At 39.8% G+C, this 27,742-nt stretch overlaps 2 protein-coding genes across 2 annotated transcripts in view; both read left to right on the top strand.

Moving 5' to 3' along the window:
* Positions 1-864, top strand: part of TIA1 (TIA1 cytotoxic granule associated RNA binding protein) — a 52,929-nt gene extending 52,065 nt beyond the window's left edge. Inside the window, exon 13 of the mRNA XM_052647441.1 lies at positions 604-864. Coding sequence (XP_052503401.1) covers positions 604-799 — 196 coding nt within the window. The 3' untranslated portion in view covers positions 800-864. The remainder of the gene's footprint in view (positions 1-603) is intronic.
* On the top strand, positions 812-24,088 carry C11H2orf42 (chromosome 11 C2orf42 homolog). Its single transcript, XM_052647440.1, has 9 exons — positions 812-881; positions 1,305-2,139; positions 2,851-2,961; positions 8,093-8,197; positions 9,501-9,605; positions 12,877-12,984; positions 14,823-14,923; positions 16,258-16,420; positions 23,237-24,088. The coding sequence occupies exons 2-9, from the start codon at positions 1,317-1,319 to the stop codon at positions 23,443-23,445; spliced, it is 1,725 nt and encodes a 574-aa protein (XP_052503400.1). The 5' UTR covers positions 812-881; positions 1,305-1,316; the 3' UTR covers positions 23,446-24,088.
* Positions 24,089-27,742: the final 3,654 nt, after the last annotated feature.

Here is a 27,742-nt window from a genome sequence, read left to right as displayed (position 1 = left end):
TGAAAGGGATTGATAAATGAAGAAAGGGATATGTAATAAACAAATATAGTAAAAGGTTAATTTTAGAATCTAGTGGATGGATATATGAAGGTTGACTGTATAATTCTATTTTTTTATATGTTTAAAAATGTTCATAATGTTGGGGGGAAATCAGAAACAGAGATTCACATTCAGCAGACACTGGGTTAGTGGCAACCACACTGCTGATTTTGATAGGTGGCCTCAGGCAAGTTACTTAACTTTTTGATTTTCATCTGAAAAGCCATTGTTGTTTGGCTCAAATGAGACACTAATATGGAGAGATTAAAATAAAATGATGAACGTAAAAGCATGTTGAAAAGCATAAAGTGCTCTAAAAATGCAGTGCATTACTATTAGGAAGGCTGAGTGTTCTACTATTTATATACCTGGCTCTAGGTGTTTTTGAAAGCTCCCTGTATAATGACATTAGCACTGTTTTACCTTCTTGTGATTGGAAGTATAAAACAACCATGATAATTGCTATCAAATATTTCTCAAATATTTGTGAAAGACTTTCCTTTTCTAACAGGAAAGAATCACTCTTTGTATAACTTTAATAGTTTTTTCCTGTTTTACTTTCAGGCTGCCATGGTCTCCACTTAGGGCAGTGGGAATCTTCGACTGTGGAACGTTGGGCATGAGCTTTGCCATTGGCTGGCCGAGGAGGAGGAGGCAGAATGTCTCCATTGTTACACCACAGAGTTCAAACTTCAGAAGACTTGAGTTAAACAGTGTTTTTTACTCTGCAAATTGTTGCGTCTTCACTTGTCTTCTATGATCATCACAAACTAATGAAACACCTTTTAGGTCTTATGAATTCAGGTTATACTGTTTTCTGGATACTCTGGCAATTGATACAGGTAAGATTGGTCTGAGTTTTGTGGGGAATGGTGGAAGAGAAAGAACTCATCTTTCCCATTCTCCAGTCGCTCAAGTCAAACATCTGTGCATGTTGAAATCAGGTTAACTGGGGAATTCCTTGGCAGTCCAGTGGTTAGGACTTTGTGCTTGCACTGCCACTGATCCCTTGGTGTGGTCAAAAAAAGATTAGATTAACCTAGCTTGTTGTATAAAACAAGACTGACTCTTGAGAAATATTTCATAAACTTTCCTGCACTTTTATTTTATTTGAGGGTTTAAATGGACGTTTTCTTTGAGAGTACAGTTTGAAAATAGTGGATAGCTTTTCATTTTACTTTCTGTACTAGATATTGTAAGTGATTTTAACTGTGTATGTGTTTGTATGTGTATACTCAGGCTGATGCGCTTATTGTCTTTTCTAGAACCTGTGAAAAATGGAACCAAGCTCTCTAAGGACCAAAGTTCCAGCTTTCCTGTCTGATTTGGGGAAGGCCACACTGAGGGGGATCAGAAAGTGTCCCCGATGTGGCACATACAATGGGACCCGGGGACTGAGCTGTAAGAACAAGACCTGTGGAACCATTTTCCGGTACGGTGCCCGGAAGCAGCCTAGTGTTGAAGCTGTCAAAATCATCACAGGCTCTGATCTGCAAGTCTACTCAGTGCGGCAAAGAGACCGGGGCCCCGATTACCGATGCTTTGTGGAGCTAGGTGTTTCAGAGACGACCATCCAGACGGTGGATGGGACCATCATCACTCAGCTGAGCTCTGGCCGGTGTTATGTGCCCTCATGCCTGAAAGCTGCCACCCAGGGCGTTGTGGAGAACCAGTGCCAGCACATCAAGCTGGCAGTGAACTGCCAGGCAGAGGCCACCCCTCTGACTCTAAAGAGCTCGGTCCTGAATGCCATGCAGGCCTCCCCAGAAACCAAGCAAACCATCTGGCAGTTGGCCACAGAACCCACAGGTCCCCTTGTACAGAGGATTACTAAAAACATTTTGGTGGTGAAATGCAAAGCAAGCCAGAAGCATAGTTTGGGGTATTTACATACATCCTTTGTGCAGAAAATCGGTGCCAAAAGCTTGCCTGAACGCCGTTTCTTCTGCTCCTGCCAGACTCTAAAGTCGCACAAGTCAAGTGCGTCCAAGGATGAGGCAGTCCAGAGATGCATTCATTTCTTTGCTTGCATCTGTGCCTTTGCCAGTGACGAGACGTTGGCTCAGGAATTCTCAGACTTCCTAAACTTTGATTCCAGCGGTAGGTGGTGTGGTTGACACATTTACTCTGTTTTTCTAAAACAGCAATTAAAGAGTCCCACTGACGGCATTTGGAGGTTGTCCTAGCAACCTTCAGAAGCAGCTGCTAGATAAATCCAAAGAAAAGCATTCCTTCTTTTAATTCCAGTCAGCACACTTGCATGAAGGTTGGTTGGTTGGTTGGTTGAAATTAACAATCAAGAAACTTGGGCATTTTCACTGAGACAATGAATCAAGCAAAGTTACCTTTGCTTTGATTTTTTACTTTTCTACAGGTGCCCTATGTTAGTAAAAACAAAGAACAAACAAAAAGTACCTTCTATTTTGTCTCGCTTGTTTCTTATCTTTGAAGATGGTGCTAGTACTTTGCTAGTACTTTGCTCAAAAAATCTTTTAAAGTTTCTACAAGACTTACATTGTTTTTAACATTTTCATCTTGTGCTTTTATTTTCATTTCTAAATGATCTTCAGCTGGCAGCAACTCCCAAATTTTTTGTTTTACGTTTCTCTGTAGAGCGTTTTATCATATTAATGGCCCATGAATAAGAACGTATGTTTGGGGAGTTCTTTAAAGGAACTGATTTTAAAGCAGGCAGTCATGCTATAATTTGTTTTGGGGATTTGGATTTTTTAGAAATTAATTTTTCTCTAGGTTGGGACCCATAGTTATTCATAGATAGTATTAATAATTCAGAAATTTGTTTTATTTTAGGTCTAAAGGAGGTTATTGTGCCCCAGTTAGGTTGCCATTCAGAATCACCAGTATCAGCTTGTGAGTCTACCGCCTCTAAGCCAAAGAAGAGGAAAAAGGAGGAAGTATCTGGTGAGAAGCGGTTTTGTTTGTTTGTTGCTGGTGCGACCTTGAGATATTGTTTTACTGTTTTATATGTTTCACTGAATCTCCGCAAATACAAGAGGTAATGTTGTTGTTGTTGTCTGAAAAAGTTTTACCCTTATTGATAATTCTTTGTCAAGCTAAGGGTTGGTTCTGTTGGCCAAGTATAAGATCCACTCAAACTCTGCTTGTATTATTGATATGTTTGTTCATCCCTGAATCATTTTCAGACTAGTTTTACACCTTAATCTGCCTTAGGATAGACTTACGAAGTTTTCATTGATAGGTGTTTGTTTAAAAATTTGTGATAGTGTTTAATTATATTTTCCATGATAATTTAGAAATATAGTTTGTTTTCTGCATTTTCAGCAGGTGGCATTATATGTTTTTTTTTTTCTTTTTTAATTCAAATATATCAGTGTCAGTTAAGGACTCATATAAATCAATGTGAAAATGCTAAAGTATCACAGTTGATAAGTGTTAAAAGACCTAGACTCTGAATGAAAGGAAAATATTACCTGGCCTGCACATGTGGACCAAACTCTAGGCTCACTAGTGAAGAGAGAAATGCAGATGTTTTATAAATACAGAATTAAAACAAGATACTTTTGGATGCCAAGTTAGCAAAGTTTTTTTTTTTACGTGGAGGCCACAGGCAAATTGGCCTCTTCAGTGTGGCTAATGTCGTGTAAGTTGCTTTAGTCATTTGTAAAAGTAGTTTGCAGTATTTGTTAAGAACCTTGAAAAATGTTTCTATAGATAGAGGGCGTATTGCTGGAGGCGGGTCAAGCGGTTGTGCATGGTTTAGGTGCTGGAAAGTTGGAGAAAGATGGAGAGACGGCGACTTGGTTATTTCTGTGTTTTTGAGAGAGAATTCTGGCAGCAATATAGAGTAGAGATTGTGGTTAAATGTTTACTTATAAGTCTTTCCCCAGAAAACTTGAAATTTAAAAAAAAATTTTATACCCTATAACTCAGTAATTCTACTTTTAAATACTCTTTTTTAAAGGAAATAATCCTTGATATAGGAAAAACATTTTGTCCAGAGATGCTCATTGGGTATTTGTTTATAGTAATGAAAAATTAGAAGCAACTAAGGGCCAACCACTGGGGATAGTTAAACCACTTGATAGAATGCCAGGCAGCCATTAAAAATGACTGTAAGGAGTTTGTAGAAATGTTAGATCACTCAGGTAGCCAGATAAAGTACAGAATACTCAATTCAATTTGAATTTCGTACAAACAGTGAATAATTTTTTGGGTACAAGTATTTCCCATGTAATCTTTGGAACACATTTACAATAAAAAATTATTTGAAATTAAAAACAATTTTTTTTTGCTAAATCTGATAATCCTGGTGTAACTGGTGTTGTAGTTGTTCAACTCTTTGAGACCCCATGGACTGCAGCTTGCCAGGCCTCCTTGTCCATCACCTTCTCTTGGAGTTTCCCCAATTTCATGTCCGTTGAACTGGTGATGCCATCCAGCCTTCTCATCATCTGTCGCCCTCTTCTACTTCTGCCTTCAATCTTTCTCAGCATTAGGGCCTTTTCCAGTGAGTCCACTGTTCATGTCAGGTGGCCAAAGTATTAGAGCTTCAGCTTCAGCATCTGTCCTTCCAATGAGTATTTAGGGTTGATTTCCTTTAGGATGGACTGGTTTGATCTCCTTGTTGTCTAAGGGACTCTCAAGAGTCTTCTCCAGCACCGCAGTTTCGAAAGCATCAATTCTTCAGCACTCAGCCTTCTTTCTGGTCCAACTCTCACATCTGTACATGACTACTGGAAAGACCATAGCTTTGACTATGTGGACCTTTGTCAGCAAAGTGATGTCTTTGCTGTTTAATACACTGTCTAAGTTTGTCATAGCTTTCCTTCCAAGAAGCAGTCGTCTTCTAATTTCATGGCTGCAGTCACCATCCACAGTGATTTTGGAGCCCAAGAAGAGGAAATCTGTCACTGCTTCTGCTGTTTCCCCTATTTGCCATGAAGTGATGGGACCAGGTGCCCTGATCTTCATTTTTCCAATACTGAGTTTTAAGCCGGCTTTTTCACTCTCCTCTTCCACCCTCATCAAGAGGCTCTTTAGTTCCTCTTCACTTTCTGCCATTAGGGTGGTATCATCTGTATATCTGAGGTTGTTGATATTTCTCCTAGCAGTCTTGTTTCCAGTTTGCAACTCATCCAGCCCTGCATTTTGCTTGATGTGCTCTGCATATAAGTTAAGCAAACACAGTGACAATATACAGCCTGTTGTACTCCTTTCTCAATTTTGAACCGTTCAGTTGTTCCATGTAAGGTTCTAACTGTTGCTCTTGACTCACATACAGGTTTTTCAGGAGGCAGGTAAGGTGGTCTGGTATACCCATCTCTTTAAAGGCTTTCCACAATTTGTTATGATCTACATAGTCAAAGGCTTTAGTGTAGTCAGTGAAGCAGAAGATGTTTTTCTAGAATTCCCTAACTTTTTCTATGATCCAGCGAATGTTGGCAATTTAATCTCTGGTTCCTCTACCTTGTCTAAATCCAGCTTGTACATCTGGAAGTTCTTGATTCAAGTACTGCTGAAGACTAGCTTGAAGGATTTTAAGCATAACCTTACTAGCATGGAAAGTAAGTGCAATTGTCTGGTAGCTTGAACATTCTTTAGTACTGCCCTTATTTGGCATTGGGATGAAAATTGACCTTTTCCAGTCCTGTGGCCACTGCTGAGTTTTCCAAATTTGCTGACATATTGAGTGCAGCACTTTAATAGCATCATCTTTTAGGATTTTAAATAGCTGTGCTAAAATTCTATGATCTCCACTAGTTTTATTGGCAGCAGTGCTTCCTAAGGCCCACTTGATTGCACACTCTGGGATGTCTGGCTCTAGGTGAGTGACCACACCATCGTGGTTATCTGGGTCAATAAAATCTTTTTTATACAGTTGTTCTGTGTATTCTTGCCATCTTTTCTTGATCTCTTCTGCTTCTATTAGGTCCATACCATTTTTGTCCTTTGTTGTGCCCATCTTTACAGGAAATGTTCCTTTGTAATCTCCAATTTTCTTGAAGAGATCTCAAGTCTTTTCCCATTCTGTTGTTTTCCTCTATTTCTTTGCATTGTTCATTGAAGAAGGCCTTCTTGTTTCTCTATGTGCTTCCCTGATAGCTCAGCTGGTAAAGAATAGCCTGCAATGCAGGAGACCCTGGTTTGATTCCTGGGTCAGGAAGATCCGCTGGAGAAGGGAAAGGCTACCCACTGTATAGTCTACGGGGTCACAAAGAGGCGGACTCGACTGAGTGACTTTCACTTTCACTTGTTGTTTCTCCTTGCTGTTCTCTGGAACTCTGCATTCAGTTGGGTATACCTTTCCCTTTCTCCCTTGCTTTTCTCTTCTCTTCTTTCCTCAGCTATTTGTAAGGCCTCCTCAGACAACCACTTCGCCTTTTTGCATTTCTTTTCCTTGCGGATGGTTTTGGTCCATGCCTCCTGTTCAATATTACAAACTTCCGTCCATAGTTCTTCAGGCACACTGTTTATCAGAACTAATCTCTTGAATCTATTCATCACCTCCACTGTATAATTACAGGAAATTTGATTTGGGTTGTACCTGAATGGCCTAGTGGTTTTCTCTGCTCTCTCTAGTTTAAGCCTGAATTTTGCTATAAGGAGCTGATGATTTGAGCCACATTCAGCTCCAGGTCTTGTTTTTGCTGACTGTATAGAGCTTCTCCATCTTCAGCTGCAAAGAATGTGATCAATCTGATTTCAGTATTGACCATCTGGTGATGTCCATGTGTAAAATCATCTCTGTGTTGTAGGAAAAGGGTGTTTGCTGTGGCCAGTGGATTCTCTTAGCAGAATTCTATTAGCCTTTGCCTTGCTTCATTTTGTACTCCCAAGGCCAAACTTGCCTATTACTCCAGGTATCTCTTGACCTCCTGCTTTTGCATTCCAATCCCCTATGATGAATAGGACATCGGTTTTTTTGGTGTTAGTTCTAGAAGGTCTTGCAAGTCCTCATAGAACTGGTCAACTTTAGCTTCTTCAGTGTCAGTGGTTGTGGTATAGACTTGGATTACTGCGATATTAAATGGTTTGCCTTGGAAATGAACCAAGATCATTCTGTCATTTGTGGGACTGCACCCAAGTACTGCATTTCAGAGTTTCGTTGATTATGAGGGCTACTGCATTTCTTCTATGGGATTCTTGCCCACAGTAGTAGATATATAATGGTCATCTGAATTAAATTTACCCATTCCCATCCATTTTAATTCACTGATTCCTAAAATGTCAACATTCAACACTCTTGCCATCTTCTGCTTGACCACATCCAATTTACCTTGATTCATGGACCTAAAATTTCAGGTTCCTATGCAATACTGTTCTTTTCAGCATCAGACTTACTTCCATCACCAGTCACATCCACAACTGAGCATCATTTCTGCTTTGGCCCAGCTGCTTCATTCTTCCTGGAGCTATTAGTGATTGCCCTCCACTTTTCCCCAGTAGCACAGGGGACACTTTCTGAGCTCAGGGGCAGCGGGGAGCGAGGGGGGTGGAGCTCATCTTTTGTTGTCTTATCTTTTTGCCTTTTTGTGCAGTTCGTGGGGTCCTCACAGCAAGAATACTGGAATGGTTTGCCATTCCCTCCTCCAGTGGAACACATTTTGTCAGAACTCTCCACTGTGACCCATTGGTCTTCGGTGGCCCTGCACAGCTTGGCTCTTAGCTTCATTGAGTTACGCAAGCCCCTTCGCCACGGCAAGGCAGTGATTCATGAAGGTGGATGTAGTCACAGGTCCTTAAAATCACAAAACCAGCAAAATAAACTCTTTATAAAAAAGAAAATGGACGCTGCTTCACCAGAAACTTGATAGTGATTGTCTGAAACGTAGAACAAAGGGTGAATTTCTTTTCTTCCTTTCACTGCTAGTCCCCCCACCAACTTCCTGTAAAGAGTGTAAGACACTTTAAATGTTATATATAAGGGCTAATGCTAATCCCTTTTAGAAACTGAAGCTAAGCTAATGTAGAAATTAGCATAGGCTTTTTATATGTTTTAGACTTCAGAAATTGTTGAATTGATTTATACTCTGCAGACGTCTTGTTAAACACTATGGTGCTTGTGGTTTAGGTGCACAGACGAACAGTTCCCTGCTACCTCCAGATGCAGTGAGCAGTAATCTAAGGAAAAGTGGCCTGAAAAAGCCTGTGGTTGCTTCTTCATTAAAAAGGCAGGGTAAGTGTCCCTTCCCCAGAATAGGGTAAAGAGGTGGAAAATTATCCTAAATAAGCCCAGAGCAATATAATCATGTGAAATGTTGCATGTTGTCCTCCTAGATAAACAATAGCAGGCACCGAGGCCAAGATCTGTGCTATCCCTCCCACTGCCTCAAACAGGCTCACAACCAAATTGTCTTTTAAATAACAAATGCAACAAAAATTACTGACATGCTTTAGCATCATGGATTTTGTAGAATATTTTATTTCTGTTGCTCATTACCCACATGTAGTTGGTATGGGTGGTTCAAAACTGAAGAAGAAACATATTTTACAGTTATACAATGATAATTAGTTGTTAAGAAATACAAAATCAGTGAAATTTGAAAACACTGAAAGGCAGTAACAGGAATATCATTCTGAATTTTTGAGACAGAATGACTGGATTTGAACATAACTTATAAATTTATATATATGTATATCACTTTTCTGTGCAGAAGAGTTAAGCCTGTATGTTTGGGGATCAACATCTTCTTAACTCTCTTATAATTTGGCTGGGCGATTAAAAATTAGACCTCATCTCTATGCTCACACTCTGGTTTCGAAGACAAGACCAATAAATACATAAGTAGCAGATGGTGCATGTGTGTGTGCCTGCTAAGTTACTTCAGTCATGTCAGCAAATAGTACAAGACCAAATCTTAATTAACTAACTAATTAAGAACTTACACATTTCAAGAACAAATGTTGGTAGAAGGTCAGGAAGTAAACAAATTAAAAGTATCACTTTGACATAAAGAAAAAAGACAGTAGCTTTTAATCCAGCTTATCATTAGATGCTTTTACCTATGAGAATTTTAATTTTAAATGGATAGTAGTTTTGGCATCTTTATGTCTTTATAAAAGGGGATAAATGTCTTCATGTGTCTGAAGACATTTCTTCAGGAGAAGAAATAAGAAATAGAACGGTAGGTCAGTATATAGACATACTCATCAGGAATCTGGTCAATTAATGGCTCTAAATCAACCATTCTTCAGTTTGCAGTTCGATGCTGAAAGGCTGCAAACTTTCTGTGGTTAATAATCTTAAACCCATTAGTCTCTTAGAGCTTTCTATTTCTTTTTTTTCTTTCTCTAGATGGATTTTTAAAAAGAAAATCCTGCAGTATTCCATTTCACTTAATTTACCTACTGTCATTGATTTTCGGCTTGTTGCTCTTTTATATAGTATAAACTCCTTAGCTTTTTCAGAGTTCAGTTAACTGTTAACTTAAATTCTGTAAGAAAAGATAAAAATTAATGAAGAGTTTTTTTTTTCCTAGCCTGTGGTCAGCTGTTAGATGAGGCACAAGTGACCTTATCCTTCCAAGACTGGCTGGCCAGTGTCACAGAACGCATCCATCAAACCATGCACTATCAATTTGATGGTAAGTACTGGTCATCTGACTGCGCTGTTGCTGAAAGTCAGAGAAATTAAAGTGATTGTGTATAGCTCTACTCTGTCTTGAAAAAAAAGTAATTGGGCTTCAGTCTAGAGGGCACTGGACCACAAGACGGTAGAAATCTAAATGAAATAAAGGAATAATCACATAATTAAAATGCAGGACCAACAAAATTGAATTTAGTGATGGAAAAGAAAAACCACAGCAAATAATAAGTAAAAGTAGACAGCCTTGGTCTTAGGGTATGCGTGGGTGTGTATTTGATAAGGAAGATAACAAGCCTTACTTAGAAGGTCATTCTAAATCCTCAAACTTAATGGGAGGATTAAGCATGGGAGGAAAAAAGTTTGGAAAAAATCTAAACATGTGAGACGAAGATAGTTATATAAAATTACATGGATATGCTAAGGGCTTCCCTTAGATGGTAAAGATGGTAAAGAATCTGCCTGCAATGCAGGAGACCTGGGTTCGATCCCTGGATTGGGAAGATCCTCTAGAGGAGGGCATAGCAACCCACTCCAGTATTCTTGCCTGGAAAATCCTCATGGTCAGAGAAGCCTGTTGGGCTGCAGTCCATGGGGTCGAAAAGAGTCAGACATGACTGAGCAACTAAGCACAGCACATAGCTCAGATATGCTAAGGAAGATTGGAGAACACAAGCTGGACTCGGGTTGATCATGATAGCCTCCTAGAACCTCAGCAATTTCAGAAGTGGACCGTCTACCAGGCCTTGCCCATTGCCTGAAAAGCATCCTTGATGGATGGTTTTCAGGTTTTGTGCAGTGGTGAGCAGCTCACTCCTTTCTGAGGCAGTTCATAACATTGTTGGACAGTGAGAGCTGTGAGGAAGGTCATCCTCGTACTAAAGGGAAATGTTTGCTAATAATACTTCCTGTTGGTTTTAGTCTGCGCTCCAGCCACATGGAGTAATTTTCTGTTCCCGTTTTCAAGTAACAGTCCCTCCTACTGCATACACCCACTGGCCTGCATGACAGGTCTTCTCTTTTCCAAGTGATACATCTCAGGTCTTCAAACACTGCTCATGGCATTATTTATAAACCTCACAACATTTTATGTTCTTTGCTGAATATGTTGAAGTTTATGAATATCATTTTAAATACAAAACACCCCAAAGGGAATAGTAGCCCAACAGCAGACACTCAGTAGGAGGAGATGAGTTGAAGGATTAGAGCAGTTGTGGCTTCATGGTGAAGAAAGGAACAAGAATGGAGGTGTTGAAATACATGCTTAGTTTTATATACCTTGGTTCAGAATAAATAAAATTTATTCAGAAATAAAATTTTAGAAGTTACTTTTAGAAAAACAAAATAGACTAGGGAAGTTTAGGGATTTCCCTAGTGGTCTAGTGGCTAAGACTACACAATCCCAGTGCAGGGGGGCCTGGGTTTGATCCCTGGTCAGGGAACTAGATCCCACATGTTGCAACTAAAGATTTTGCATGTTGCAAAGATAGAAGATCATTAAAAAAAAAAAAACTAGGGAAGGTTAAAAAGAGAGTCTGTTTTTCTTTTCTTTTAAAATTTCATTTATTTATATATTGTTTGAAATAATATAATAAATACCTACTAACCCACCTCCCAAAACATAAAATAGAACATTGACAATAATGTAAGCTATGAACTATGGCCCTTTTTCATCTCATTCCTTATACCACCCTCTCTCACCATCTCTATTACCACCACCTTTGTCAAAGTCACCATCAGCTCCCTCCAGCACTGTGATTCTGTGTCTTTTACAAGGGTTTTTTTAAATTAATTTATAAACCTAAACCCTAGCATCCCATCAGCTGAGTTCTGGTGAGTTAGCACTTTTAGAATCGTAATGATCTTTGCATGTAGCCTGTAATCTAATTTCAAGATGAAAGACTTTAAAATTCCTTTCTTTAAATAAATTTATATTAAAAATTAAATAAATTTATATTAAAAAAGAATGGCTAGAAACCATAAAAAAATAAAATAAAATAAAATTCCTTTCTTCAGCAACTTCTCTAAACTGCCTATATGGGAATTCCCTGGTGGTCCAGTGGTTAGGACTTCACATTTTTCACTGCTGAGGGCGAAGGTTCAATCCCTGGTTGGGGAAGTAAGATCCTGCAAGTCATGCCACATGGCTAAAAATAAAATCAACTGTATATATATTAATATTCAAAAGTATGTTAGTCACTCAGTCATGTCCAACTTTTTGTGACCCTGTGGACTGTAGCCCACCAGGCTCCTCTGTCCATGGAATTCTCCAGGTAAGAGTACTGAAGTGACAGCCATTCCCTCCTCCAGGGGATCTTCCCAACCCAGGGATTGAACCCAGGTCTCCCGAGTTGTAGGCAGATTCTTTACCATCTGAGCCACCAGGGAGGCCCCTATATTAATATTATAGTGGCTCAAAAGCAATGACAGTTTTGTTATTAACATTCCACATTCAATTAAGCAGGTAAAATCAATTGAAAGGATGTAAAATCTTAATATGAAATTCCAGAAAACCTTTTATTTTTCTTGGTTTGATCTTTATTTCAAAAAAGGTATCTGAACTGTCTTTAAGAACTGTTCTTTAAGTTGCATCCAGGGAGGTGGAAGTTACCTATTAATCCACTTGGTTCTGGATGTTTTTGCTCTGTTGGAGCTTGACCCTTGGGCAGAGTTAGTAAGAAAAACTCTGAATTTTTTTCAACCTCTCCCCTGAACAGTCTTTCTGTTGACATTTTGTTAACCTAGTGTTTTGCAAGTTTTTTAAAGAAGTTTGTTAAGTATTTTCAGACAGTTTTCCTACCTTCAGATCAGAGAGAAGCCTGATGCTTATTGGATAAAGTGTCCTAACTTTGCAGTCTCTGGCATTCATAGTTCTGGCCACCTGAGAGCATGAATGCAAGCAGCAAGTGCCTGGGAGAGTGAGCAGGAGTGAATCAAGTTTACCTTCTCATCTCAGCCTCAGTGTTCTCATCTCATTTCATGTCCTCTTTAAAGGGAGAAGTCTGTGCTGTGGTGGCATTTACAAAATTGAGGACTAGAAAAGTTATTTTTGGTAGATGACAAGAATCCGTTATAATTGCAAGGGATCAGGAGGAGGGCAAGTGACAGTGCTAGACTCATAAAGGTCCATCAAAGCTTGTTTTTGCCTCTCTATAAAGAAATCTCGGTAGTATTTTTAGTTATTACTGCTCATCAGTTCCATTTCCTCCACTTTTCCCTCCACACTAGAAAGCCCACGTGTATTTCTTTAAATGAGTTCTTATTTCCTGTAGGCAAACCAGAGCCACTGGTTTTCCACATTCCTCAGTCCTTTTTTGATGCCCTGCAACAGAGAATATCCATCGGCAGCGCGAAGAAACGGCTTCCCAACTCTACCACAGGTACGAGATGTTTCTTTAGGAATAGCCGTAGATGTCTGGACCTTACAGAATTATGTTTGGGAAAAACTGTGCAGGATTTTCAGGATTAGCTCTTCTAGTTACATGCTCAGAGCATGAAGCCTTAACCCATCAGCTCTTAGAATAATGATCATACACTTCAAAGGCCTCATGCTTATTCTAGTAAGAGTTGACGGAAAGATTCAGAAAGCACAACTTGATAAAAGAACCACCAATGAAGGGCAATGATGGTGCCCACCAAGAAACTGGGTATTTTCTAGATATGAGCCAGTTTCAACAAAAGCATTGCAAGCTCAGCTCTAGTTGTTATTTGGGCTGACTTCTTGGAAGGATATTATAGTATTTGTCAAATACTAAAACTTGTTTTTCACGATTCCTGATTTTTGATGGAGGGAGATTTTCTTTTTGGAGTGATTCTCAGGGTTGGTACATTTTACCATTACAGTATTCTGGTACTTATTTCTTGATTTTATATAATATCTTTCTACTAGAGATCTCAAGATACTTATTAGGTAGTATAGGAAAATGAGGGAGGAAAAAGGAGGAAGAAAAGATTGCTCAAGGGCAAATAGCCCAAGAGTGTCTATAGCTGGAAATCAGAGCTATTTCTTCAGTAAATTGATATTTGATGATATAATAGGGACTGAAATTTAATTCTGGAGAATTCCATGCACATAGCAGCCTGGCAGGCTACAGTCCACGGGATCACAGAATTGGACACGACTGAGCAACTAACACTTTCACTTTCACTTTAAATGGTACTTACTGTGAATTACTCCATTTAGGGCCATAACAATCTCCCATCTTTACACCTTATGTCTCTAACGTTTGAGACAATGTTGATTCTTCCCATTTACACTTGAGATCTAATATATTAATTTTAACCCATCCCTTAGATGTTTTTAGGCCCTTCAGTGGAACTCCTTTACAATCAGGAGGCAGGGTAACAGATTGACAACCACATGAGCAAAGTTTAAACTCCATGTAATTATTTTAAGGACTCTGATTTGACCTCTGATGTATCTAAAGTTGTAAGAAGCTGTTTTATAATGGAGTCTTGTGTCTGTAGTTTTATGAAACAAAGGAAGAAGTTTCTTAAGATGCCCAAAATTAGTATCTCAGGGAAGCATCAGAGACTTCATATAGCAAAATCCATATCATATGGTTCACCACATTTTGCCAAAACCCTGTTTATAGATTTGCTTCTAGAATTCCTTTTTAAGGGATTTCCCTGGTGGTCCAGTGATTAGGACTCAGTGCTTTCAGTGCCAGGGCCTGAGTTTGATCCCTGGTCAGGTAACTAAGAGCCTGCAAGCCATGCAGTACAGCCAAAAAAGAAAAAATAGGATTTTTTTTTATTTTTGGCTGTGCTGGCTCTTCCTTGCTGTTTGTGGGCTTTTCTCTAGTTGTACAGAGTGGGGTCTACTCTCTAGTTACATTGTACAGGCTTCTGACAGCAGTAGCTTCCCTTGTTGCTGACCATGGGCTCTAGAGTGCTCGGGCTCCAGTAGTTGCAGCTCCCAGGCTCTAGAGCATACGTTCAGTAGTTGTGGCACACGGGCTTAGTTGCTCCAGAGCATGTGGGATCTTCTGGGACCAGGGCTTGAACCCATGTCTTCTGCATTAGCAGGCAGATTCTTTACCACTGAGCCACCACCAGGAAAGCCCAGGATTTCTGTTTTAGAGGGCAAGATTCTATAAGGCACAAATATCACTTCATTGAACACTCTAGAAACTAAAATGACAAATTCAGTGAAAGAACACAGGTAATGCTATTATTTTTCAGTAGTCTAATTTTGTCCACTTTTTTTACCTTAAAGCTTTTGTTCGCAAAGATGCCTTGCCACTGGGAACCTTTTCCAAGTATACCTGGCATATCACGAATATCCTGCAGGTTAAACAAATCTTAGATACCCCGGAGGTAAGAGCTGATTTCTACAACACTGGGAGGGCAGAATGGGGAAGAGAAAGAAGCAAGTGCAGGAAGCACCAGCTCGTTGAGTTGCGGACACTACGGAGAATTCCTTTTGCTCATCCTAAGAGATTATTTAGGAACATTCGTGACTTTATGGTTCCAACTCTGATTTTAATAGGTATTCACTGCAACTTGAGGTTGTATTCTTTTTTAAATTGGAGCATCCTTTTTTCTTTGCCTTTGGGATGAGAAAACAAGGATGCTTTTTCTTATAAATTAAATAATGCTCTCCTCCTATCTGTGGTGAGCCCTAGATTAACTGGCAGGCACCTGGGAAGTATATGTATAATTTGAGATGATATGCTACTTGTGAAGTCAGTAGGTCCAGCACAATTTAGTGTCCCTCTCCAAACTGCAATTGAGTTCTCATTAAAGAAATGATTCTTAGTTTGTGTTCCTTTTTACAGGGATAGTATTAGACAATTTTAAACATTTTTTTAAACCAGATCCTAAAAACTTGAGGATTTTCCCTTCCTATGATAATGAAATATTGTGGAAAACTCAACATCATGTGATTTCATACATTAAGATTAGCTTGATTGCACGGCATTATTATGTTCAGAAAAATAATAAATTGCTATCTGTAGAACTTACCTGTGAACACTAGGGAAGACTTATGTTAGCCCTAAAGACAATGGAGGAACTTCTTTAAATGCAGGATGTCACAGAAAGAAACACATGATGTGCAGGGAGGCACCGAAACAACCCAGAGTAAAATCAAATTGCTGAGCTTCTGCCTGTTGCACATCACTTACCTATGTCACCCTATTCCAGCTCATAGCCATGACTTGGTATGGACTGTGTTTTGCAGATGAGAAACAGGCTGTGGGAAGCTCAGCCTGCTGTTTAGTGGCAAAGATAAAACTCAGTTCAGGCTTTGTCTGACTCAGTGCCAAGGATGGTGGAAGCACACAAGACATGAGCTATAGGTGTTGTCAGTAGAGTTTTTAAGAGAAGACTGCTGCCAGCAGAGCAGTGAGGAAGGAATAAAATGACTTTAGAGCAGATCTGTGCCAGTAGCAGTTAGGTAGCCATGAAGGTGTTAGGGGTTCAGTTCACTAGGGTTTGGCAGGAGTTCAAATTAAAGTTGTAGAAAAAAAGGGAAAGCCATTAACAATATATAGGAGAAAAGGCAGAATTGTTGAAAAACTTTACTTGAAAATGCAAGGAAAAGTTTTGAGTGCACTTGAAAGCATGAATAAAACCTACTGTCATCCAGTGTTTGTCTACTTGTGAAGGTTTTCCTTTCTCACCTTTCTTGGTATTGTCTCCATATCCAGATGCCTTTGGAAATCACCCGGAGTTTTATCCAGAACCGAGATGGGACCTATGAGCTGTTTAAATGTCCTAAAGTAGAAGTAGAGAGCATAGCAGAAACCTACGGTCGTATAGAAAAGCAACCAGTGCTGCGACCCTTGGAACTAAAAACTTTTCTCAAAGTTGGTAAGTAAGTTGGTGGTTTCAATAGCACATCTTCCTCTGAAGGTCACCTGTGTGTACTATGCTGTCCTGGACTTTGGGTCTTGACCTTAAGCAAAAAAGACACATTCATACATTTTATAAAGGCAGTCATGGGATAAGGTGTTTTGTTTCATTTGAGCCACTGCTTTTAAAATAAAATTAGAGAAGTAATACCTGTTCATTATATAGAAATCATAGATTTCACTATAGAGCATAAAGAAAAATAAAAACCACCGATAATCCCACCCACCATGCTTCCCAAGTGGCACTAGTGGTAAAGAACCCGCCTGCCGATGCAGGAGACATAAGAGAGAAGACGGGAAGATCTCCTGGAGGAGGAAATGCCAACCCACTCCAGTATTCTTGTCTGGAAAATCCTGTGGACAGAGGAGCCTGGCAGCCTGCAGGAAAAGCCCACCAGGGTCCTCTGTCCATGGGGTCATAAAGAGTTAGACATGACTGAAGTGACTTAGCACACAGCACGATCCCACCCACCATAGATGACATCACCATTAAGATTTTGGCGTACACTCTTTTTTTTTTTCTGTGCATAGAAAGAGTTTCTGAAACATGGTATCATATCTAAATAGCTTTTTCCACTTAAAAGTATGTCATGAACAACTTTCCATGTCTGTCTTCAACATTATTTTAGACTTTTTTATTATTATAAAACATATATAATATAAAACTTAACATTTTAACCATTTTTAAGCATAAAATTTTTCTGCCATAAAGTGCTTTGGCATTGTTATGCAACCATCACTACCATTCATCCCCAAAAGTTTTTCATCTTCCTCAACTGAAACTGTCCCCATTAAATACTAATCTGCATTCCTGCCTCCCCCAACCCTAGTTACCATTCCACTTTCTGTCTGTATGAATTTGACTACTTTAGTTAGAATCATACAGTTTTTGCCCTTTTGTTACTGGTTTATTTCATGTACCATAATGTCTTCAATGTTCATCCACGTTGTAGCATATGTCAAATTTTCTTTCTAAGGCTGAGAAATGTTTCATTATATGTATAGCCTACACTTTGTGTATCCATTCATCTGTCTGGATACTTGGATTGCTTGATCTTTTGGCTGTTGTGAAAATGACATTTTTAAACAGCTGCATAAAATTCATTCATTAAGTTATCTCACTCTCATCAACCCTGAGTTTAAGTTATATCAAACTTTTTGCTATTATAAACAATGCTTCCTTTTATATTTAACTTCCTTTTAGAAAAACCTTTTATGGCCTTAATTATTTCCCAACTTATTTAGGATATTTTGGGGGATAAATTCTTAAAAGTTAAATTGGAGGACTTCCCCGGTGACACAGTGGAAAAGAACCCACCTGCCAATCAAACCTGACACAGGTTCGATTCCTGGTCTGGGAAGTTTCCACATGCCTCGGAGCAACTAAGACTGGACTGGGTGCCACAACTACTGAGGCCGCACTCCAGAGCCTGAGCTGTGCAACAGGAGAAGCCACAACAATGAGAAGCTCGAGCACCACAACCAGAGAGTGGCCCCCAGTCACCACAACTAGAGAAAGCCCTTGCACAGCAATGAAGATCCAGCACAACTAGAAATAAATAAAATTATTTTAAAAAAGAAAAGTGAAATTGGAGAGTCAACGTTTATTTACATTTTTAGGACTTTTGATTTTTTTTGTCACACTGCTCTCCAGAAAGATGGTGCTAATTCTACAGTTTACTCCTGCTAACCATGTATGAAAGTTTCTCTTTTTTAATCTTTGTTGATCTGATAGGCAAAAAATATCCTATCATTCTTTTAATTTACATTACCCTCAAATATTAATGAGAGTAAGTTTTTCAATTAGTCATTTGTATTTGATGAATTGCTTTTGCTTTGTCTATTTTTAACTGAGGTATTTTAATAGTAATGACACCTGCAACAAAATGCACTTAATGAGCTCTGTGCTGGCTGTTATTTTAAGTGCTTTACACAGATTAATTCATTTAATGCTCATCGGCCTACTCGGGTAGATACTGCGATCCCCATTTACAGATGGATAAACCGAGGTGAAGTTAGGTACAGTTACCTGCCCAGAGTTACACAGCTAGTGAAGTGGTAGAGCTGATCTTCAACCCCAGGCAGTCAGAGCCTTCACCCCTGGCCATCCAGTACTCACTCACCTGTCTTTCCACTAACTGGGCTATAGGCACTTTCAGGGCAGTGAACTATGTCATGGAGAAATTTAGAATTTGTAATTATTTTGTCAGACTCCTGTGAAATATATTTTTGGCTGCTCTTGTGAGTAAGATGTTTATCATGTGTCTAACTTGTTACTGCCAGTGTATGGGAAGCTCTTGATTTTGGTATGCATGCACGCTAAGTCACTTCAGTCGTGTCTGACTCTTTGCAACCCCAGAGAATGTGTAACCTGCCAGGCTCCTCTGTCCATGGGATTCTCCAGGCAAGAATACTGGAGTGGGTTGCCATGCCCTTCTACAGATTTTGGTATAATTACTATCAAATATAATGTATCTCTCTTAGTAACTCATCCTATAAATTTGCATATTAAACAGATCTTGAAATAAAGATTTGTATTGAACTTTATGTAACTTAAATTTTCCCCAATTTATTTGACCAGTGGACTCTTTTCAGGGGAATGCCATTAGTATTTCATATAGAATACATTTCTGGAAAAAGCTACTCCTTGGAAGAAAAGTTATGACCAACCTAGACAGCATATTAAAAAGCAGAGACATTACTTTGACGACTAAGGTCCGTCTAGTCAAGGCTATGGTTTTTCCTGTGGTCATGTATGGATGTAAGAGTTGGACTGTGAAGAAGGCTGAGCGCCGAAGAATTGATGCTTTTGAACTGTGGTGTTGGAGAAGACTCTTGAGACTCCCTTGGACTGCAGGGAGATCCAACCAATCCATTCTGAAGGAGATCAGCCCTGGGATTTCCTTGGAAGGAATGATGCTAAAGCTGAAACTCCAGTACTTTGGCCACCTCATGCGAAGAGTTGACTCATTGGAAAAGACTCTGATGCTGGGAGGGATTGGGGGCAGGAGGAGAAGGGGACGACAGAGGATGAGATGGCTGGATGGCATCACTGACTCGATGGACATGAGTCTGAGTGAACTCCGGGAGTTGGTGATGGACAGGGAGGCCTGGCGTACTGCGATTCATGGGGTCGCAAAGAATCGGACACGACTAAGCGACTGAACTGAACTGAACTGATTAATAATTTCAGATGAAATTTTTTATTTCATAGCATATCATATTCTTAGTTTAAGTTATTTTTATTCAGAGCTATAATTTATTTTTAATATAGTTTTTTTTTTAATATTTCTATTTATTCATTTATTTTTTGGCCTTGCCACACAGCTTGCAGGAGTTCACCAACCAGGAATTGAACCTGGGCCATAGCAGTGAAAGTGCTGAATCCTAACCACTAGACCACCAGGCAGCTCCCTGGAATTGAATTTTTTAAAATATCTTTTTACCATCTTTTGAGAAACCTCTAAAGACCCAAGTGCAATGAAATTTAAGTACAGTTGATGTCCAATATGAATTTTAGGAATCAATTTCTAATACTGAAATAATCTTACATTTCTGGAATAAATCCTATGTGGTCTTTTTTCTTTTAATATATATGTAGATTCTAATTGCTAATACTTTATTTAGGATTTTTTATTATCTATTCATAAGTATTCAGTTCAGTTTAGTCGCTCAGTCATTTCTGACTCTTTGCGACCCCATGAATCACAGCATGCCAGGCCTCCCTGTCCATCACCAACTCCCGGAGTCCACCCAAACCCATGTCCATTGAGTCAGTGATGCCATCCAACCGTCTCATCCTCTGTTGTCCCCTTCTCCTCTTGCCTTCAATCTTTCCCAGCATCAGGGTCTTTTCAAATGAGTCAGCTCTTCACATCAGGTGGCCAAAGTATTGGAGTTTCAGCTTCAACATCAGTCCTTCCAATGAACACCCAGGACTGATCTCCTTTAGAATGGACTGGTTGGATCTCTTTGCAGTCCAAGGGACTCTCAAGAGTCTTCTCCAACACCACAGTTCAAAAGCATCAATTCTGCGCTCAGCCTTCTTTATAGTCCAACTCTCACATCCATACATGACCACTGGAAAAACCATAGCCTTGACTAGACGGACCTTTGTTGGCAAAGTAATGTCTCTGCTTTTTAATATGCTGTCTAGGTTGGTCATAACTTTCCTTCCAAGGAGTAAGCATCTTTTAATTTCATGGCTGCAATCACCATCTGCAGTGATTTTGGAGCCCAGAAAAATAAATTCAGCCACTGTTTCCCCGTCTATTTCCCATGAAGTGATGGGACCAGATACGATAATCTTAGTTTTCTGAATGTTGAGCTTTAAGCCAACATTTTCACTCTCCTCTCTCACTTTCATCAAGAGGGTTATTAATTGCCTACAATTTCTTTTTTGGAGGCTATCTTTTTTGGGTCTTGGTAATAGTTATATAGAAAATGATTTGTATGTTTTGAACTATTTTCCACTTTTGTCTGTTAAACTTTACAAACTCTTTAAAAACTTTTTCTAACATTTTCTTGGAACTTTTTAATTTTTATGCCTTTTGGAATTATCAGTTAATTTTTAAAATTCATGTTTGATAATAGGAACATTTAAGGTAATTATTAATATCTAGATAGTCTATAATCATAGTTTAGTTTCTGTGTTCCCAGTACTTTGTATTTAAATTTTCAATTTGGTTGAGGCTTTTGATTTCTATATTCTTAAGTCTCCATTCCTACTTTTATTACTTTGAGTTCCGAAGATGTACCTTTTCAAATTTTTAAAGGAATTTAAAAATATTTTCTCACTAACCTAATGTACGATATGAATTTGTGCTAGCAAATGTGTTATTATTTATCCAATATAAAATTTTGTATAGCTTTAAGATTTATAAAACTTAGATAGAGTTGTAATACAATTTCCTACTACAGTTTTGTTTCTCTAAATGCCTTCTGAGCTTGCAAAAGCCTTTAAGTATTGCAATGCAATGTTTTTCGGTACATTAGAGTTATTGACAGATGTCAATGTAAATATATTATCTTAGTCCATTTGGACTGCTATAACAGAATACTGTAAATACTGTAAATACTGGGTGACTTAGACAACAGAGATTTCTTTCTCACAGTTCTGCAGGGTGGGAAGTCCAAGATTCCTACAGATTCGATGTCTGATGAGGGCCTGCATCCTGGTTCAAAGATAGCCATCAGCAGCCTTCTCTCTGTGTCCTCACATTTCAGAAAGGGCATTTCTGGGGTCTTAAATAAGGGCATTCATCTCACTCATCAGGGCTCTTCCCTCATGACTTAATCACCTCCCAAAGGCCCTGCCTCCAAGTACTGTCACCCTGGGGATTAGGTTTTCAATTTATGAATTTGGGGAGGATACAATAATATTAGGCAGAAATTTTAGAGAATATAGATTCAGACTATAGCAACAGTTCATCAGTTTAAAAATAACATTTGCCCTTAATTTGTCTTTATTCAGTATTACAACAGTGACACCAGCTTTCGTTTTACATTTTTCTGATGATTGCCATCCTTTTAACTTTTTTGTGACACTTTGTTCTTGTTGAATCTATCAGTATTATATTAATTTTTTCTGATTTTAATATATCCCCTTTACTATAATTAATATAGTTGTTCTGCTGTCTTCTTGGTTTTTTATTATTATTATTTATTATTTTTGGCTGTGCTGGGTCTTTGCGGTGCAGGCTTTTCTCTAGTTGCAGCAAGCAGGGGCTACTCTCCAGTTGCCCTGTGCAGACTTCTCATAGCAACGGCTTCTCTTGTTGCACAACATGGGCACTAGAGTGCACAGGCATCAGTAGCTGCGGCTCCCTGGCTTAGAGCACAGGCTCAATAGTTATGGCTCATGGGCTTTGTTGGTCCTCAGCACGTGGGATCTCCCCAGATCAGGGACTGAACCTGTGTTTCCAGCATTGACAGGCAGAATCTTTATACCATTGAGCCACCAGGAAAGCCCCCTCTTTTTGTTTTTTTCTGTTTTTTGCTAAATGGACTATGTTTTCTATGTTTATTGTCTCCGTGTTTTAGAGGTGATACCATATGCTTATTTTTAATTCTGCTAGTACTTTATATTTATTGAAGAGCATTCTTTAACCTGAGTTTTTCACATTTAAACCTTTAATATTCTGGACTTTATCTTCATGTAAGTTATGAAGTAAGATTCTGTCATCTTTTAGTTTCTTCCAGATAATTATGTAGTTGATGCACCCCATTTGTTATAAGAAACACTTATATTTCTTACACTAATTGAAAATACCATTTTGGCCTTATCTTAAATTCTTCTTTTTGTATCCATTTTGGATCTTTCTGTTTTGTTCTTTTCGTCTGTCAAGATATATGCCAGTACAACACTCTTGTGGTTATTATGGATTTGTAATACATTTTAGAACCATTTGGATTTTAATTCTGTTTCTTTCTGGTTTCCTTGAAACTTGACCTTTTCTTGCTAGTCTGCCTTTTCATCTCATCCAGCTGTCTTTTCCTCTTAGCTTGGCCTCTCCTTATGATTCCTTTGGCCCTATTTTCCTAAAGGCTGGGTCTTACTGTATTTGAGAATACCAGACAGTTCCCTGAAATTTTGTTTTGGATAGATAGAGCAGTAATCACTTTTCGCTTGTCTTGATTCTTCTTGTTGCCCGCCCCCCCACCTTTTTTCCTTCTCATATAGTTTTTTTTTTTTTTTACTTCTTATTCCTTTTAAAATTTGTGAAAATTTATTTCAAAATTGTACTAATCAATTCTTTTTCTTTTTTATCTTCAGGCAACACTTCCCCAGATCAAAAGGAGCCAACACCTTTCATCATCGAGTGGATCCCAGATATTCTTCCCCAATCCAAGATTGGTGAGCTTCGAATCAAGTTTGAGTATGGGCACCACCGCAATGGGCATGTGGCAGAGTACCAAGACCAGCGGCCCCCCTTGGATCAGCCCTTGGAACTGGCCCCTCTGACCACCATCACTTTCCCTTGAAGCAAAACAAGAGTCTTTTGCTGCTAAATTTGCACATCCCCACCCTTTGACAACTTTAAATACTAGTTAGACACTTAGATGGCTCTGTTCCTTAGTGAACTACTCTTAGCTAAGATGCAGTTTCTCAGTGCATTCAAGTGAATTCTTTTGAAGAAAAACTCTTCTTGTAAATAGCCCTTTTGGTGCTGCTGTGTATAGTCTTCATTTAACTTGGATGATATTCCTGGGTAGTTTCTAAAGAAACAGAAAACCAGCTCACTTACCTTCCTGAAGGACTCACCTTTAGAGTTTGTTTCAACCTTTTTCTAATGTTCTAAGAAGTCAGCAGCACTCCACCTTATACTAACATGTTGGAAAATTAATAATACCTTGGTTAGGGCAAAATGTTGAAGATCATCCTGACAGAGTTCCAATCATATCCTTTTATTTTCTTCTCAAATAAAGCACAGTGTCACTAGTTTTTATAAATTATATCTTGTGTTGGCCTAATTATAAAAGTATAAACCTTTTGGGAGATTTAGGTGATAGTGAACTTGGAAAAAGAGATTCAGGTATCAAGGCAATATTGATTGACATTTCAAACTAACGCTTGTAATTGCTCGTTCACTTGATTTTTATTTCCCTCTTCACTCTCCAAAAAGCTTAACAGGTGGTAAAATTCAGTTTATATTTTTTAATTCATTGATCACAGAATGGAGATACTGAAAGTCACAGAATAGAAGCCTGCCTTTAAGGAGAAGAGAATGGAACATTTCCTATTTGCCTGTTACATCCCAGGCATTTTCATTTATAATCTCACTTAATCATTTTTCTCATTTAGTCCTCATCATTATTTGAATTTAGCCACCACTCCTTTTATAAAGTTAAACAGTCTTTCTGAGATTAAGTATCTTACTGGAAATAGCATTAAAAATGTTTCATTTTATTCCAAAGTGCATGTTCTTTCCACTTTATCATATTGCTTTATAATATAAATTGTTAATAATTCATTATCTTTGGAAGACAAGAAAAGTGTATAGGTAGGCATTTTTGATTACACATAACAAAAAGCCAACTCTAACCAGCTCAGGCAAAAACAGGAATGAATGACTGGTTCATGGACACTAAAATAGGGCTAGACAACTATCCTCGGGTAGAGCAGGGGTGTGGTTAGGCCTCAGAACCCCTGCAGCCAGGGTCCATCTGACCCATCTCTACCTCTCTTGAGGCTTCATTACCATCAACGCAATGCAGCTCCTTCTGGTAGGATATCTGATTCCTAACACATCCTGGACAGCAAAGAGATCAAATCATTCAACCCTAAAGGAAATCAGTCCTGAATATTCATTGGGAGTACTGATGCTGAAGCTGGAGCTCCAATACTTTGGCCCCCTGATGTGAAGAGCCAACTCATTGGAAAAGACTTTGATGCTGGGAAAGACTGAAGGCAAAAGGAGAAAGGGGACAACAGAGGATTAGATGTTAAGATAGCATCACCGAGTCAATGGACATGAATTTCAGCAAACTCCAAGAGATGGTAAAAGACAGGGGAGCCTGGTGTGCTGCAGCCCATGGGGTCACAAAGGGTCAGAAAAGACTTAGTGACTGAACAACAACAATAAATGCACGTGAAACTATGGCTTTCACTTCCGCTCTAGAGCAGGACTGACTGCTCTGCTCAACTCGAAAGTACAAAGTCCAAAATCCCCAAAGAAAGCTCTGATGGACCTAATTGAGGTGGGAGACTGGTCTGTAAGCATTTTTGGTAAAAGAAGGACCTGTGCCCCTACATGAAGGAAATGGGTAGGCAAATTAAGGGTTGTTTGTCCTCTACAATTGAGGGGCTGGCTTGTGTGGAGAGTTCTCAAGTGCTTCAGACAATGGGGAAGATCGTTGAGGAGAACCCCGAGGTCTAGGGAGAATTAGACTTTGTGCTGGGCTCTAAAAGAGAGGAAAAGGGGAATTCCCTGGTGTTCCATGCTTCCATTGCAGGGGACACGGGTTTGATTTCTGGTCGGGGAACTAAGATCCCACAAACCCTGCCACGTGGACAAAATAAAAAAGGATAGGAAAGGCTTGGATAAGTATAGGGAAGAGGAGACATTAAAACTAGGTAAGGCAGAGTGCCTGCCTGAAAAGTAAAAATACCCAGGGAAACAGTGGCTGGCCTTTTCTAAGTCCTTCAGTCTTTGAGGACATCAGTGACAGTTTTTTGATCAAGCTAAACCTGTGAGTGACAGGCAAATCCTGGCTCAATCTAGCAGTACTTGACTCTAATCTTGGCCATTAGAACCACATGGGCCATAAAATACATAGCTAGGGCAAATAATTTACCCAAAGAGGCTCCCCCTCCAGTGCTGGGGTATTCACCCAGGACCCCCCTGGCCCATCAACACAGTCCATCAAAATCTGGCATGGGTTCAGAGTTACACTGACACCCTCTACCAGGTCGAGCACAGTCCTAAGAGTACCAGTAGGGTTGCTGCACCACTCCCAGCATCCAAATACCTTTGGGACACCATCAGCAGTGACCTCATTTCAGACCTGCCCCTCACTACAAGAGTAGAGTGGGCCTAGATACTCCCATCAGTCCAGTGCTCTTCAAACCCTGCACCCACCCATACACACTCCCACCTGTACCATCTGCTGCACACCTCCTCCATTAATTGTTGGCCTCTCCCAACTCTGAGGGCTGCCCATCTGCTGCCTTTCCATGCTGCAGTCACTGTTTGTATTCTGGAGTGGGCAGTGCAAAATCTTCCCATGTCCACACAGCCTGCTGCCTACTGCACAGACTGACCATCCTCAGACTGAATGTATACTGATGGGCATCCTAACTCCTCCTTCAGGCAACACAGCCAAGCCCCTAACACAGTGTGCATGGTGAGAACTACTTGCTACTCCTACACCCAGGACACTTTGGTTCACATCTGCCTCTACCAAAATTGCTAGCATCTCAACTGCTTGCCACTATTCAGAGGCATGAGAGGCCACTCAGAGACCTTCAGAAAATCTGACTCTAAGAACCACCCACCTAAGGGAAGTTCTGTAGGCCTGCCACCTGGCTCTCTCAAGGTACCAGAGGTCATCAGTTCTGTGACTTTCTGGGAAGTCTTCTCTCACTGATTCCTGTTCTGTCTGGTCAGCCAATCACTTCCCTTTCCCTCCAGCCCACATGTGCATACACAGGCACCCACAGCAGCCCCCATGCCAGGCCACTTACAGAGTGCAACCTGTATATGTCATCCCAGAGGAACTCCTCTATCACTTCCTGGTCTCCTATGTCAGAAACAGGCCAAGATTTGCCCTCCACTAGAATTCAGGGAACTCCTGCTTTATCCACTGAAGGGGAAGGAATGAATGGGCAGGGGCTGCCCTCCTCCAGCCCTTTGAATGAATGGACTCTCTCAGCCAAAAGTCACAGACAACACAGAAAAGTCAGTCACAGAGAACAGTCCTGTGTCTATTTTGTTGGTGAATTTCCCAAGATGAACCTGCTTAACTCAACATAGTCCCTTTTTTTTTTTAATCTTACAGATTCTGATTTCCTACTTTTCTTCTGGCCCATCTCTTGATAGTTCCTGACATTCCTTATTTGATCCTCTTTTAAAACCTCCTTACAGGGAGTTCCCTGGTAGTCTAGTGGTTAGGAGTCCAGGCTTTCACTGCTGTGGCACAGGTTCAATCCCTGGTCAGGAAACTGAGATTCCACAAGTCATGTGGCCCAGGTAAACAAAAAAAACAAAATCTCCTATCTGCCTGCCCTCCCACATCAAGGCTCCCTTCACATCTTTCTACCATCCCACCTATCTCAACAAGAAAGGGCAGGAGGAGGACATGTTTACACTAGTGCTTTAATGTGCACAGAAATCACCCACGGATATAGTCAGACCATATATTCAGAAATTCCAGGGTGGGGTCCAAGAGTCTGCAATTTTATCATCCAGCTGGATGATGCAAGTTGCTGGACTGAAGCAATGCTGCTAGAGTGCAGGTTGCACTTCGAATTGCAGGATCTAATACCAGCGCTGGTGCAGACCCTCACCTTTCATTGCTAATGGGAGAGGGCAGTGCTTCTGGTCAGTAACAAGCATATAGCTATGTGGTTCAAGGCACATATTAGTGGGAGCTGTTTTATGGCACACTACTGCAAAGCTGATCCTATGGATGAAGCCTTGCTCCTGGGAACTAGTCACCATCTGACGGTTATAGAAATACAAAGCCGGTCCGCCACCATCGATTTTCCATGCAATTTTTCACCCTCTCCCCAGACTACCATCTTAGGGTTCAGAGTTCAACCGCTGGGTTCAAACCCCTT

This window comes from Budorcas taxicolor, chromosome 11, assembly GCF_023091745.1.
Source record: "Budorcas taxicolor isolate Tak-1 chromosome 11, Takin1.1, whole genome shotgun sequence".
Lineage (NCBI taxonomy): Eukaryota > Metazoa > Chordata > Mammalia > Artiodactyla > Bovidae > Budorcas > Budorcas taxicolor.
Note: the sequence above shows the minus strand (reverse complement) of the source record. Positions and strands in the feature narration are given on the sequence as shown.